This window comes from Tetrao urogallus (assembly GCF_951394365.1).
Source record: "Tetrao urogallus genome assembly, chromosome: Z".
Taxonomy (NCBI): domain Eukaryota; kingdom Metazoa; phylum Chordata; class Aves; order Galliformes; family Phasianidae; genus Tetrao; species Tetrao urogallus.
In genome coordinates, this window is record NC_136816.1 from 30774034 (window position 1) to 30789472 (window position 15439).

Genomic DNA, 15439 nt, shown 5'->3' on the forward strand with positions numbered 1-15439 from the left:
CAGTTTGTGTATTGGGCTTATGTGTCAAGTTTTTAATAGTGGGGGAAATGTGTTATGAGAAAAGCTGAGGAGCTGCCCCACTTCGGATAAGAGCCAGCTCCAAAAAGGACCTGCTGCTGGCCAGAGCTGAGCCAATGAGCGACGCTAGTGTTGCCTCTGAGAGCATATATAAGAAGGGGGAAAAACTGTTGCAAAACAGCAGCTGGAAGAGAGGAGTGAAACAGCCCAGCGGCCGCCAAGGTCAGTGCAGAAGGAGTGCAGGAGCTCCAGCTGCTGAAGCCAAAGTTCTCAACAGTCCATGGAGAGGACCACGGAGGAGAAGGCTGTCCCCCAGCAGCCTGTGGAGGGTACTGTAGGGGAGCTGGCTGTCCCCCAGCAGCCCATGGAGGGCACCATGGGGGAGCAGGCTGTTCCTCCACAGCCCATGGAGGGGACTGTGGGGGAGCAGGCTGTTCCTCCACAGCCCATGGAGGGCACCGTGGGGGAGCAGGCTGTTCCTCTGCAGCCCATGGAGGGAACTGTGGGGGAGCAGGGTGTTCCTCCACAGCCCATGGAGGGGACTGTGGGGGAGCAGGCTGTTCCTCTGCAGCCCATGGAGGAGACTGTGGGGGAGCAGGCTGTTCCTCTGCAGCCCATGGAGGGGACTGTGGGGGAGCAGGCTGTTCTTCTACAGCTCGGGAAGGACCACAGCGGAGCAGATCTCCACACTGCAGCCCATGAAGGAACCCACAGTAGAACAGGTGAGTTGGTGGGAGCTGCTGCTAATTTGGGGGGGGAGGGGGGCACACTGGAGCAGTCTTCTACTGAAGGTCTGCACCACAAGTGCCATGTTGGAGCAGTTCTTGAAGAACTGTAGTGTGTGGAGAGCACTCAAAGATCAGGAAGGGTAGCATCCTGTGGCTGTGGGGACCTGATGCTGAGAGCAAGGGTGGAGTAATGGTGAAGGTTCAGCAGAGATAAAGTATTATGAACCAAATGCTGTCCCCATCCTCTGTGCTGTTTGGAGGCAGAAGGAAGAAGAGAATAGATGGGGGTAGGAGATGTTTTTAGTTTGCTTTTAATTCTACTGCTCTAGTCTGTTATTAGAAATAGGCAATAAATTACATTAATCTCCCTAAACTGAGTCAGTTTTGCTCATAACAGTAAGTGATGGGCGATCTCCCAGTCCTTATCTCAACCATTAGCCCTTGTCCATCATATTTTCTGCCCCTGTCCTTTTGAAGAAGAAGGAGTGAGAGAGCAATGTGGTGCAGCTGATCTAGCCCTGGGTGCAAAATTACCACTGTCTGTTTTGTAGTAGAGACAATATTTCAAGCAGAATTAAAGCCTTCCTTTTAGTGGCATTAGGATCTGCTACCCACAGGTGTTGTGTTAGTCTGATGTACAGGCTAAGATTTGGGGTTATGAAGGTAGTTCAGCAGAGTTCTATCTGTTCACTGCAATCGAGGCACTGTACATTGGTTCCTATATTCTTTCTGTCCTCCAGCATCATTTTCTGTTAAACCACAGTCACAACTATTTGGTGGTGCAGAGTAGAAAGCTGCTGAGGTTATCTTTCGGACTCAGGCTCAGTTGGCCTTTGTTACACAGGAATGAAATGTGATTCACCTTCCTTCAAGGTTTCTCAGTGTAAGGAGAAGATGTCTGTTTCTCAGAAACGAAATAGTTCAAAAGCTTAACTGAATTATTAAAAGCTACCTTTTTACCTTTTTAACACAAAAACAAAAACAAACAAACAAAAAATCTGTAACTTAACATCATAGATTGCACTGTTGTGAAGCAGAGCCTCTAGCTGATGATCTCTATGTCAACTTCCTGGCTCTGCTGCTTCTGCTAGTCCCATCTGAGGGACTGCACTACCACTGCCATCTTCAGGACTGCCTGTACATGACTGTACATGACATCAGCCAGATAACAGGTGCAAGGCAGTCAGAACATCTGTAAACTCTTGAGAGCTAAGAAATCATCATATAAAAATATCTTTCTATTCTACTTTAGGTTTTTAATAAATAATTGACCAGGAGTAGGTGCAAAGACTGTGGAATACTATGTTCAAGAAGAAAAAGGGGAGGGGGGAAGGTGGAAAGTAGCAAAAGATATCATTGCTGTATCCAATACTAACTGCATATGGTGGTCTGTGGCCACCATATGGTCAGTTTACAGAGCAGCTGAGTATGATAAAAAAAAAAAAGTATAGATACCTTTCTTCCTTAGTAATGTGTACTTGCTTGAAATGTCATTGTGACAACATAAAGAGCAGTGGGCTGCCAAGGCTCCCTACAGGTTTGTATTTACCAGTGGAAGCAGTACTGTTGCAGCTGTGTTGCTGCTGCTGTCATGCATTACAACTAGAGCAAAGCCAACTTCTAATTTGCCGTTGTGTGTGTGATCACAGTTCTTGAAAATTACATCTGTACAAGAATAGCACATGCTGCTTTCCTTGTGTAATGTAAGGTCCATGTTTATGGCTGATGCACTGCAACAGGTTGCAGTGGTTGTTTTTTGTTTGTTTTTTGAGTTTGATACTGAGCTTGAATTAATTCCAAATCTCGATAAAGTACATGGAACATTCCTAGGGAAAATACCCGTGCTTTGCAAAGGTCTAAATCAAATGGGAAGTTAGATTAGCATGTTTTGCACCGTTTAAAACTTGTCTTTCTTAACATCACACCTTGAAACTTAAAGTTGATAATAACTTCTTTGTTCTCTCTTCTTACAGCAATACACAGAAACTCTTCTGGAACTCTTGTGACCTCTGTAGGCCAGAAGTCTGTAGAGACTTCATTCCATAGTGATGAGTCAGAAGTTTTTTTTTTTATTATTATTTTTCTTAATTGGCCACTCTCTCTGAAGAAGTTAGCCAGCCATCTAATTCGCCAGCAGCTCCTTACTTTAACACATCTCAATCAGTCATTATATCTGTATTGATAGAAGTTTTGATGAGATCTTGAGCAAGCCTGGTGTAATTTGACAACAGAACTCTTCATCTTGGACTCTTAGCTGATAAATTTGCAGAGTTGAATTAATGCCTTTTTTTATCCAAAATTATCAGTTGGAAATTAAATGATTTTTTTTTCCCTGTGAAAATAACTAGTTTAGTTTTCATGTTTGCCTTAATGTGTTTTGCATTTGGTTCTATTGCAGTCAGAAAATGTCCTCTGTCTAAATACCACTGATCTTTTCCTCTCTATGTTTTGGTTTATTGCTTCTTTCTCTCTTTAGTGCATTATTTCCTGTATATATTTGATGTCTTTCAGATGACTTGGCTTCTCAGAATGTATGTTCTTGTTTTCAGTACATCATGATCTCCAGCAAAAACAAAAGGCATTATGTCTATTGAGAAGGTTTAATGGTGCTGCAGTTGTTACATGTAATTATTTGTAGTTTGACTATACCACAGTAGAGGAGTAAATTGTTCTGTGTTGCTGCACACTGTTAGCCTCTGCTGGAAAGTATGTGGAAGGCTGTTGTAGCATGCTGTCTTTTTCTTTCTAAATGTGTTACTGGTATTTGTTTCTTGAACAGCAGTGGTAAATGAATGCACAACCTGAATGCATCCATAGGAAGTTTGCTGATGGCACTAATCTGAGTGGTGCTGCTGACTCTCTGGAAGGACGAGAGGTCTTGCAGGGAGATGTAGATACCTTGGGGCACTGACAATCAGCAGTGGCACAAAGTTCAGCAAAGGAAAGTGTTGCATTCTGCATGTGGGACAGAACAGTGCCGAACACAGGCAGAGATGGGGACAAGTGACTGCAGAGCAGCTCAGCAGGACGGCACGTGGGAGTGCTGGTGACAGCAGCTCAGCAGGAGACAGAGCTGTATCTGGGCAGCGAAGGGGCAAACCGTGTGTTGGGGTACATCAAACAGCACAGCTGGCTGGTCAAAAGAGGTGATTCTCCTCCTATGTTCTGCACTGACGTGGCTCATCTTGAATATTATGTGCAGGTTTTGGCTCAACAATATAAAAAGGTATTTAGGTCCTTGAAAACATGCAGAGACAGGCAGCAAAGCTGGTGACAGGGAAGAAGGAATCTTGTGAGGAATACCTGGGGCATTGGGCTGCCAGGTCTGGAGAAGAGGCCAAGGGCTGACCTTTCTGCTCCCTGCAACTCAATGAGAAGAAGGTGCCGGGCTCTGCTGCTGGGAGCTGATGTCAGAATGGAAATGGCACAGAGCAGTGCCAGGCTTAGATGGGACATTAGGAAACGTTTACTGTGAGGGTGGTTAAACACTGAAATAGGCTTCCAAGGGAAGTGGTTCAAACTCCATGGCTTTCAGTATTTAAGAACTGTTTGGATAATGATCTCATTAATACAGTTCAGCTTTTGGTTAGCCCTGAAGTGGTCAAGCAGTTGGATTCAGTGTTCTCTGTTAAGTCTCTTCCAACTGAATTATACTACTTCTAAATAAGTTTCTGGGGAGCTTTTTGTTGCTATTGTTTGATTGATTTGACTTCAAGAATATTGCACTTGAATCTCTTAATTTGCAAGTTCCAAGGGATTTGTGGAAATAGGGGATACAAAATGATCAAAGCTTGTATTTTCATTTTTAAAATAAAATCCATGTGCGTATACTGGAATTTTACATAAAATATATTTTTAGTATTTTAATCTGCCAGCCTGCCTGATTTCCAGTGTTGCTGAGCCTTCTTTTGGAAACACTTCTCACATTGCTAATTGTTTGTGCTTGCATACCTAGTTACATAATTTCAGTCTTGCGGTAACTTCAGCGTTACCGCCTTGTCATTCTGCTGTTCCTCAAACTCAAAGATTTTTTTTTTTAACTGAGATATTTTAACACGGACTTTACTATGGTTGGAGAATATTCTGTCAAAGATCATGCATATTTCTGCAGGTTTTTGTTTGTTTGTTTGTTCTCGTTTTGTTGCTGTTGTTGTTGTTTTTGTGTTTTTGTTTGTTTGTTTTACTAATAAGTTACAAAGATTTGGAAACAGTTTTGCCCATAAGTTGCATTTTCTGTAATTCTCTCTTCGGTAATTGTGGACAGTTACTTGGAAACGTTGTTATTAGCTTTTTTAACTGTTCCTGTTCCCTGGTGCTTACTGGTGTCAGAAATTACCTCCCTAGCTGCTGGCTGCAATGTTAAAACTGAATGGGGGGTTGCGGAAAACCATAATAAACACAATATATGCTTAAAGGATTTGGTTTTCCTGATACTGAATTTGAACTTTTTTTAATAAGTAGGATCAGTGCTTAATCAGGTTTTCCTTTCAGAACATGAAGTGATGGACTCTAAAAGTCAGTCCTGGGTTGGTAGAGGGGGTAAGAATCAGTAGTTGTGACAGGCTGGCTGCAGGAGCATTGCTTCACTTTCAGCAACTGCATCATGGTATTAGGGACCCAGAGGAACGTGCTGCTGCTGCTGTCGTCCTGTCTGCTGTAGAGCAGTTTTTAACACAGTGATGCCAAAACTATTATTCAGATTTCTATATTATTTGCTATATTTTTAATAACACTTGAGTTTTCAGCATCTGAAAGCACATCTACATGCAAAAATTCAGTGATAGGTTTTCTTAATGAGACTCTTCTTTTTCATTCTAACCTGTTAGACCAAAATAATACCTATAGAAAGCATGAATCTGTATTCAGTGCAAAGTCTGCCTGGGAGCACAAATGCAGTTTGCAGTGGGCTGTGACTGCTGAGTTGGGCTTTTAGTTTGGTACTAAGAGATGCCAAAAAGAAGACTGCAGCATCTGGTGCCATTTTTGTTATCTTTTATTTTAGCAATGCATTATTTGTACTAATTGTAATTAATAAGTAATTTAAATTGAAATTTTTGAGGGTTCTTGTTTGTTTGTTTGTTTGTTTGTTTTCAAAAGGATATGGTATGTTCATGCATTGTTCTGGTACTTTTTTTTTTTTTTTCCTTTGGGAGCAGAACTGTGGAATTAATAAGGATATGAATGAAATCTCCTATTTTGAAGCAGTATTCTGTCCTGTAAATACCAGGGAAACTTGGTGACAGGGGAGAGTCTCATGCTGTCAAGAATATACAGTTTCCACAACTTGTAACTGTCTTGAGACAGAGGAAATAACCAAACAATGTGCTTACAAGAACTCTGTCCATTTGCAGCTCTAGTAGTTAAAAGTGTGTGGTTTTAGCTAATTTCAGAGATAACAAGATTCTACAAAACCTCTGCAAAGTATTTATCAATTGAAGCTCCTAGATCTAATTTGTGAAGGTAGAAGGAAGCTGTAGGTATGCACTCAGTATAACAGTGTTGATCCTTGTGTTCTGTTTTGAAAATGAAACTAAATTTACTGCCTTCTGGGTTGGAGAGCCAAACAGAGACAAAGGCCATGTAGCCTTTGGGATCTTCCCAGAGTGCTTCTTTTAAGAAATTTCTGTAGCTTATGAATTGTAATATGTGAACACTCAACTTCTGTAAGATACCATTATGCACTCTTACACATTAGAAGCTGTCAACAGTTGTCTGGTTTGAAAAAAATGCAGATATGGAAACAAGGTAGTCATAGATGCATCATATGCTGTAATAGTGTTTTTCAGGGAAAAAAAAAGGGAGTGCACTATTCTTTTGAATAAAGTTGAGGTAGATTTGAGTTCTCTTGTGCATTACATTTGGCTCAACTGGAAACTTTCTGCTTCAGTAAAGTAGCATCTAAGTGAATGAGAAAGCTTCTAAGTGAGTTGTCTCATTGTCTCTGCCCAGCTAGCATGTGCAAGGTTTTCTATCAAAACCTTAACACCATTTGCTGTTTTATGAAACTTGTAACCTTTGGGACACTATTTACATGTAGCCATGACATGAATTGTTTCCCACTATCTGTGCTAAAGCTGACTAGTCTGCAAGTGGGGTGATTCAAGCCTAAAACGATGTGAATTGGCTCGAGGTCATGATGAGTAACATCCAGAAGCTACGTGTGCATAGGCCACAGTGTGCTCTTGCTGGCTGGTAGGATGCTGCCTGTGCAGCGTTTCCTCAAGCGCATCTGTTCTTGCTGCTGTGGAGCAGAAAGAAACTAATTTTCCTGCTTTTCCCATTTTATACATCCTATTTTAAAAGTCAGGGGGGGGGGAAAGCAAAAAAGTTTTAACACTGAGGCAGTGATGACAATAAGGAGTGAATGATTCTGTTCCCTCCCCAATTACAAAGTGATTTTGGAGGCTTTCTCTGACTGGCCATGCCTACTGGCAGACCGCCTGATTCTGTAAATAAGCATCTTCTTTGAAGGATCTGACTGCTGTCCATCCCATAAGCTGCAAAGATTTATGAAAAAAAATGATGCATGGAATTCCTTATCTATCTTACAGAACTGGATTAATCATATTTCAGAATTGTAACAGAAGGCCACTTAGAAACCCATGGAGAAAATTTCTACGTTTATTCTGTGAGGAACATAATGAAATAGTATACCTTTACAATAAGGTTGTTGGTTGTTGTTGTTTTCTTTCTCCATGCATTTTACTTTATTTCTGCTTTGTTTCACCCAGTATTTGTGGGAAGTACAAAATCAAGAGTAGTGGTTACCCCACTCCTCTGCTTTCTGAGCAGGGAAAAGCACATGTTTGGGAATCTGTGTTGATACAGTCTAGCTTCAGGTTGTCTCTCTGCTTGGATAGAAGTCTCAGGACTGGGATGAGTCTTTGCAGAAGTGTGCTGTACCATGCAGAGAACGTGGCATAATGAAACTGATGAAAAACCTTAAGCAGGCAGGAATTCCACTACAGATAAGATGGATAAGAGCAATGCTTTTCTGTTTTAATACTGGAATTTTCAATCTGCTTTTATTTTTAGTAGAGAGAAACTGCTGTTCTGTGGCTAACCAGGGTTAGCTGAACATTTTCTTCAATAAAGGATACAGAGCAAGACTACAGCACCTTAACATGTAGCTTCTCTCTGTGTGTGCTTATGGTATTATACAATTCAAAGCATATGTTTGCTTTGGATTGATAAACTAGCTCAAATTTTGTTCTGTTTAAATGTTTGGGAAAAAATCTGTGAAGTTATTGCTGGCACACTGTATAAAATGCATCTCTGATGCTTATTCCAGCATCAGAATTAAATGCATGACTTGTCAGACTTGGCAACTAAACCCTTCTTCTGCGTGAAGGGAAAAAAAAAAATCTGGCTGGTAGATTTGTCTGTATTTTTATCATTGCGTTATCATTTTAACAAGTTTTTTACCCACCTTCTTTTGCAGGTAGCATCGCCAGTTCCTTTCAGTGCCAGTCAATCCATCAAGATCACATTTGCAACGATGATGGCGACAAGGTGAGGCGTACATAAATTTCTCCTTCAAAAGATCCACGTTTGTCTTTTTTATGTATTGCTTTTACTATATAAAGTCTTCGCTATGCCAGCATAGTGCTCATTTTTAAGAATTGCTTTGAATTGTCGTGTTAAAAATACACTTGATTCAGAACAATCTTTTAGTAAGTGAATGGATGGTGTTTCTCTTTTTGCTTGGTATTCTGAGCACCGCTGCCATATGATGCTCTGGGTCGATAAAGCAGTGCTGCTGTAACTGTGAGGTAAGCTAGGATGTTACTGCAGCTGCTCTGACTTCATCAGTTTGGAAGGTTGGTGGACTTTTTGCAAGGCTTTTATTTTCCTGCTCTTTGCAAGCGGCTTACTTGATACTGAGCTGATTTTTTTGCTTTAATTGCCTGGAAAAATGCACATGTTTGCCCAGTTTTAAACGATACTCTTTAGAAATCGGAATTAGGTCTGGAGGTCAGAGCCTTCGTAAGAGCAAAACCCCCTTGCGTTGTGAAATCAGAGTAAGGTTAATTTCATAGCACTGCAGCTAATCGGAAGGAGGCGCGGCTCGCGGGGCCGAGAGCTCGCGACCGCCGTCCCAGACGATGAGGGGCGGGGCCTCGCGCCGCTCCCCGGACCGCCCGCGGAGGAGGCTGGGAACGGAGCGGGCCGCCGACCAGGGCCGCAAGCCCCGCCCCCGGCCGCTCACCGTTTGTTTCCGGCCGCGGCGGTGACGTCCTCGGGCTGGCCCGCCAGCCGCCGTCGGGTGCAAACAAAGGGCGTCTCGCGCGCTGCTGGGTGTGAGGCGGGGCCGGCTGCTCTCGGCCCGCCCTCGCCGGAGCGTGACGTCACCGGCGCCCGGAGGCGGCGCGGGGCCGCGGGGCCCGCAGGGGCGGAAGATGGCGGGCGGTGGCGGCAGCGGGCCGCGGAGGGCGGCGGGCCGGGCGCGGGAGGATCGCGGGCAGCAGCCGGAGCTCGTCCTGTGATGGGCGGAGGGCGCCGGGCCGCCATTCCCGGAAGCGACCGTGCGGGCAGGCGGCGCAGGCGCAGGCCCGGGCCGGGCGGCGGCGGCGGCAGCGGCGGGACCCGCAGCCGACACGACAGGAGGCGGTGGCGGATCCTCGCCGGGCACCGCGGGGCGCGCCGAGGAGGCGGGGGCGCGGCCCCGCGGGGCCCCGCGGCCGCAGGTACTGGCGGGGGGCGGCGGTTGGCCGTGCTCGGGTCGTGGGCCGTGCCGGTTCGGCGGGCGAGGGCCGGTTGGCCGCGGCCGCACTTGGGTCGGGTCGGGACGAAGCGACGGAGGTTCCTGTGTGCCTGCGGGACGCCGCACTGTCACGAGCCGAGAAGGGACGGCTGTCCGGGAAGAGACCGCTGCACAGGCGTGTGGCTTGGGGCTCTGCCTTCCGGATTTTCTGTTCGTACCGAGTCCTATTTCCCGTTCGTGGACCAGGTAGATGTTTGTCGCTTCCTTAAGAAGTGTGTTTTGAAACTAGTTGTGCGTTGAGGTATTTTCTGGAGGCGTTGGCTTTCAATTGCGACTCTTTGTAGTCACGTAGTTACTACTTATGCAGACGTTCATTGATGTGAAGCCTTACGAAAGTGGCTGTGGGGGCACACACTCTTCTTGGTGTGTTGTTTGACCATTTGGTGAGGCACCCAGAGTGCTAAGGCAGCCCTGGTCACCAGGAGCCCACCTTGTTCTGGCATTACTGCCTGACCTGCAGCACTGCTTAGATGCTTGTTCCTAATCACCCATCTGCTAGAACAACAGCTCTGCTTCCAGTTGCTAAATAATGGCATTTACCCTCATCTCAGGGACTTTGCTGTTTGCTGGCCCAGCAGATCCCATTGTTTCTTGAAATATATATACACCTTTTTTTTTTTCTTCCCTCTCTTTAGCTTGGGCTAAAGAGTTGTTGTAGCTTGGGCATTGGAGACTTGCTGTCCTGAAATAGAGGAAGCTCCATTTGGCTGGGCAGTTAGAAAAGAGGGTGCACAGTCAGAGAATTGAGTGTGAGACAGTGTGGGTGAGGTAATATGCTTGCTGTAGTGAGAAGATGGTAATGTTATCTTCCGCAGTCACCAAACCCATGGAAAAGAAAATATGCATGTATAGTATTACATATGAAGGTTTCCCTGAGCTTGTTACCAGCAAACAGAACATGCAAAGAACAGTAATTGCAAGAAAAGTAGTGTATGTATTGGAGGGGTTCAGGTAAGTTAAGGATCTCAAGATTTTCTTATTTGAACCTTAGCTAAAGCCTATCTATATATATTTTTTTCAGTATGATTTACTCTGACTATAGGAGATAATGTGATTTAAAGTGACATTGTTTCCCAAGTCAAATTACTCTTTTGCTCTTCAAAGGAAGTCTAAGTCAGAAATTATTTCTGTACTCAAGAGTAGCACGACTTTTGCAGTTACGAGGACAAGTGAGTTCTTCAGGACTACTACTGAAAAGCAAGTTGAAACTTAAACTATAGTCTCAGAACAGCCTTGATAACAGTGTGGGCTAAACTGCTCGTGAACTGCATGGGAATTTGTATGGAGTAAGTTTTAGATTCCTAAAGGTTTTGTCGTTTAATCTTTCTGAACAGGTCTTCCTCTTTCCCAGGAGAAATCTGAAAGGTAGGAGTAAGAATATAGATGGAGTATGAAATTCATTTCTTCCTGTTTCAAGTTGAGGCACTGATACTTGAAACATCCGGTGAGGTGGAGGCTTGACTTGGAACTGATCTTCTTTTACTGAGCTCTTGTGCAAGATCATGAAAACTTCCTTTGCTTTTTGGTGCCCTCTACTGATTTCCGTTTGTCAAAATGTCTAAAGCCAAGTTGTTTTTCTTCAACAGCAGTAAAATTCTAACAGCAGCTATTTAAAAATGGTGGGAGAGAAGAAGGAAATCTCTGTTGCACCTTAATGATGCCTTTTGCTGATTGCTGTCCAACCAGTTTGCCTGGATTGCATTGGAACTATTCCTCACTTGATAGAAAAATAGTTACACAGAACTGCTTCACCAGAGTTCTTCTGTTGGCTTTCCATCTTTAAAAGGGCTGGTGATACTCACCTTCTCTTCTCAGGAAAATGAGAAGCTTTTCAGCATTTCTGTCCTGAGAGCTTTTTACCTCTTAGATCGTTTGCAGTAGTACTGTCTTTTGCATTTATCATAACAACTTTATAACTGAAAATAAATTAAAAAATAAGAAAACCAACAGAACTGTGCTTCACGTAGGCACTGTGACAATTATGTATTTTGTTTGCTGATTGTCTGAAGAGCCTTTTCATCTTCAGAGTCTTATCCCTGAAATCTCCTGACATCTCTGGCCTAGGCAGACTTGACAGTAGCCCAAACTCAGCCGTGTCCTCCCTCCAGAGCCTTGTGTCTGTCACCTCAGCTCAGTTCATTTTCGTAGGACTTGTTTTTTCTTTCATGTTGTGATAAGTCATTGTATGAGCTGGGGTGAGAGCATTCGTAGTGCACCTTCTGATATTGCTGAGCAGATGCTCTGCCTGGCGGTCTTCATCAGTGCTTTAGGAAATGGTCTTTCCAGAAGAATGAAGAAAGATTAAGGTTTTCTTCCTTACTCAAGTTATTTCCTTTCAGTCCTGCTAAGAACTCTTCTGTTTCTAGGATTTGAAATATAAAATAATTCTTCCCTAAATCCAGAGAAAGAAGACAAGAAAGAGTTTTCTTGTGAGCTCGTTCTTTCTTTTTCCTATGCCCTTGCTGTAACCATGGAAATAGCGATTGTCATGCGTAGTGTTTCTTGGTCGCTACTGAAATTTTCATCTCAAGTTCTAGTTACATAATAACTTTCTCAACTTTTGACGGACCTTTTTGAAGAGCAGAGCCGAATTATGTACCATTTTAAAAAATCTGGGTGTGCCAGGGTTGAGTGGTGTAAACCAGACACATGCTCACAAGGATACTTTTTATAGTAACTTTTGGACCTCTGCTCTGAAGTATTATTTGATTTGCTTTTTCCTGCTTTCACAGGACAATGCTACTGAAAGCCTTGTGCATAACATTCAGTGAAGATCATTTCCCACTTTACTTTGTGCTGCCTCAGATTCACAGAATGACTGAGGCTGGAAGGTGCCTGTGGAGGCTGTCTGGGCCAACCCCTTCGGAGCTACCCAGAGCAGGTTGCTCAGGATCATATCCACGTGGACTGAAAATCTCAGAGAAAGGCACTCCATAGCCTCTCTGGGTAACATGTGCCAGTGCTCTGTCACCTGCACAGCAGGTGTTAAGAGGTGTTCCAGGTGTTAAGAGGGAACTTCCTGTGTGCCAGTTTATGTCCATTGCTTTTTGTCTTGGCACTGGACACCACTGAAAAGAGCCTTCTTTGCATTCTACCTTCATATGTTTGTACATGTTGATGAGAGCTCCCTGAGCCTTCTCCTCTACAGGCTGAACAGTCCTAGCTCTCTCAGCCTCTCCTTGTAGGAGGGATGCTCCTGTCCCTTCATTATCTAAGTGACTTTTCAGTGGACTCTGTTTTGTACTGGGGAGCTCAGAACTGGAAACAGGGTAACATGTACGCTCTCTCTTAAGACTTCTGAACCTTAAGAGCTGCCTGACTGGGCTTCCTTTCAGCCACCTGATTTGTTTGAGCCAGCTCTCAGGATTGGGGAAAGTCTGTTCTTCTTTTCCAAGTTTTCATTAGGCCAAATTCACATTACGGTAATGTTCCTTCATCAGGAAATTGTCTTGTGTGTATTCTGCTAGCCACGCATTCAAGTTGTCTGTAGGTCACAAATCTAAAACTGAATTTGGGCTAGAAAAAAAATTGTGACATTTAAAATAATTACTGGTAAGGAAACTTGTCACTGGAGTCTAAGCAGGATTTAAAAGTCTTCTTGTGATGCATTATTTGGAACAGTTGTCTTGAATGTTGGGGATCTAAGGTTTTAATTTGGTGTCTGGAGGATGCAAAGTGTGGACGTCACTATTCAGATGTTTATTTTCTCACTGCATGCCCACTTTACATTAACTTCACTGCCATGTTCCCAACCAGCAAGCATAATGTTTTTTTTAGTTCCTTCCTGTGGTGTCATGGTGCCTGATCCAGGTATTTTATTATTCATGAGAACAGGTAAGATGTTAATATGGAAGGTGGTGGGTTGAAGCAGAAGTTCTACATCCTGCTTAACACTGCAGGGGCTGTGCAAAAAGTGTTTTGACATCTAACTGTTCTAGCACACAGTTTTCAGCCACTCCCTTCTCCCCCATGAAAAAAAAGCAACAAAACGGAGCTCTGCTAACCAGCACAACCAAGCCACCAAAATTCATTGGGCAAACTCGGTTATGCTGGCTCAAGATACTTATTGATGGTGCTTATTCTGCTGACTAATATTTCTCTAGAGAGCTTTTGCCTCTAAAAGTGTGTCATCTCAGTGTAACTCTGCTGGCAAATCTGTATGTAGACAGACCTTTCGTGATGCAGCCCTGTGTCCAACTGGATTTTTTACTTTGTCTTGGAAAAAAAAAAGCAGCAATTAGGCTTGGAAGTAATCTTCTGTTTTTTGATTTTTTTTTTTTTTTTTTTTTTTCCAATTCTTAAAACATTATTCTTAAATTTATTTCATATACTTGTTTTTTTTTTGTAGTTTCTAGATTTATTAAGGTCTAGAATATTGAGGGTATATTTAGAGGAAATCTCAGTCTTTATGTATAAAGCCCATGAGCTTTTTTGTTTGTTGTCTTAAAAGTTGATACGATCACTTTTTTCTCCCAGTATTTTTTCGCACACTTAATTTCAGATATTCTTGTTTAGGGCAAAGGGTGAGGAGGTGTTGGTTTGTCCCTTTTTCATCAATAGTCTTTATCTCATTCTTCCTCAGCTGTAGTGTCTGACATCCTTACAATTTCTCTGTGTACAGTTAATGGAAGTTTGGTTTATGTATGTGGAAGGAGAGAGTGCATATTCCTGTGAGTGTGTCTGGTCAAGGAGCATTTCAGTGTCAAGAGGAAATACTAAGAAAAGCAGGAAACTGTAAGGGGAATCTCCAGGATGCCAAACCTGGCCAACAAATGGGAAGGGGAATAGTAATGAAACTAAAACTGGTCCATCAGTAATGGAGAAAAGTATGTGGGAGTGCTTATTGCAGTGAGATTATGTGATCAAGTACTTTATCAAATGGCATGATAAGGAAGAGCAAGAAGCAACAAATGAAACTGTACACAGAGATTCAAATCTGCCAGCCAAACATATTATAAGAGGGACTAGAAAAGGTCTAAAACCAGCCCCGGTGAACCACACCGACTATGAAGAAACTGCAGGCAGATAAGGACTTTGCAGCTGATAGGGATGCAAACCCGAGGCCCTGGCTGGAGGACCTGTGGAGCTGTGCACTGGGAAGGGTAACGGGGTGGGCAGAAGAAGGGTACAAAGGAGTCAGTCTTGTGCATCCACAGGTTTGCTCATCCGTATCAGCCCTGCTGTGGGCGCCCCGGCCTTTCCTGTCTTCTCATGCAGCCTTTCTTAATGAGCCCTCTGTGTGACCTCACCCTTATCTCGTGTGTGTGTGCATGTGCTGCATGGACGGGATGCGTGTGGAGCCCAGCAGTCCTGTGCGGCTGGTGTCCAGTGCCCTGGGGTCTCTGCACCAGCCCCAGTGCTGTGACCTCTGGCCCTGGGGCGTACACAGTTCCACCATGGAGCCAGGGAGGTGAGTGGCCAGATGGTTTGTTGTGCATCACCTTCCCTGTGTGTGCACAGTGTGGGGTTTTTTTGCCTAGGTAATTGTTTTAATTTAAATAACTTCTATTTTGCTGCACAGGTATCTGTTTTAAATATATTTAAAAAGTGGAATTCTTGAGTTACAGCTTTTTGAGTGTATTGAATTCCAGTTACAAAAAGGCATGAAAATAATTTAGAAAAGAATCTGTAGGCAAATATATTTTGCTAGACGTTGTCCAAATTAAAACTGATCACTTAGAGGTCACTTATTTGCAAACAGAGATTTTATATATATATATATATATGTATTTTTAAGGTTCAATACCTCTGCTCAGCTACTGCAATTGTGAAGGCATCTTAGAAGCATACACAGAAAGTGGTGAATGCTTGTTCTTTGTATGAACATTAGTCTCATCTACCAGAGGCATCTGAAAGATTCAGAAGACAAGTTTAATTCCTATTTTGGTGTTTGAAATCAGAAGTTTGGTGTAGATTTTTAGGCAGACTT

The 15439-nt window shown here is 43.4% G+C and overlaps 1 protein-coding gene across 1 annotated transcript in view; it reads left to right on the top strand.

Moving 5' to 3' along the window:
- Positions 1-298: 298 nt before the first annotated feature.
- RNF38 (ring finger protein 38) overlaps positions 299-15439 on the top strand; it is a gene marked incomplete at both ends in the record, with an annotated part of 34865 nt that continues 19724 nt past the window's right edge. Inside the window, 2 exons of the mRNA XM_079548248.1 lie at positions 299-740; positions 8188-8258. Coding sequence (XP_079404374.1) covers positions 299-740; positions 8188-8258 — 513 coding nt within the window. The remainder of the gene's footprint in view (positions 741-8187; positions 8259-15439) is intronic.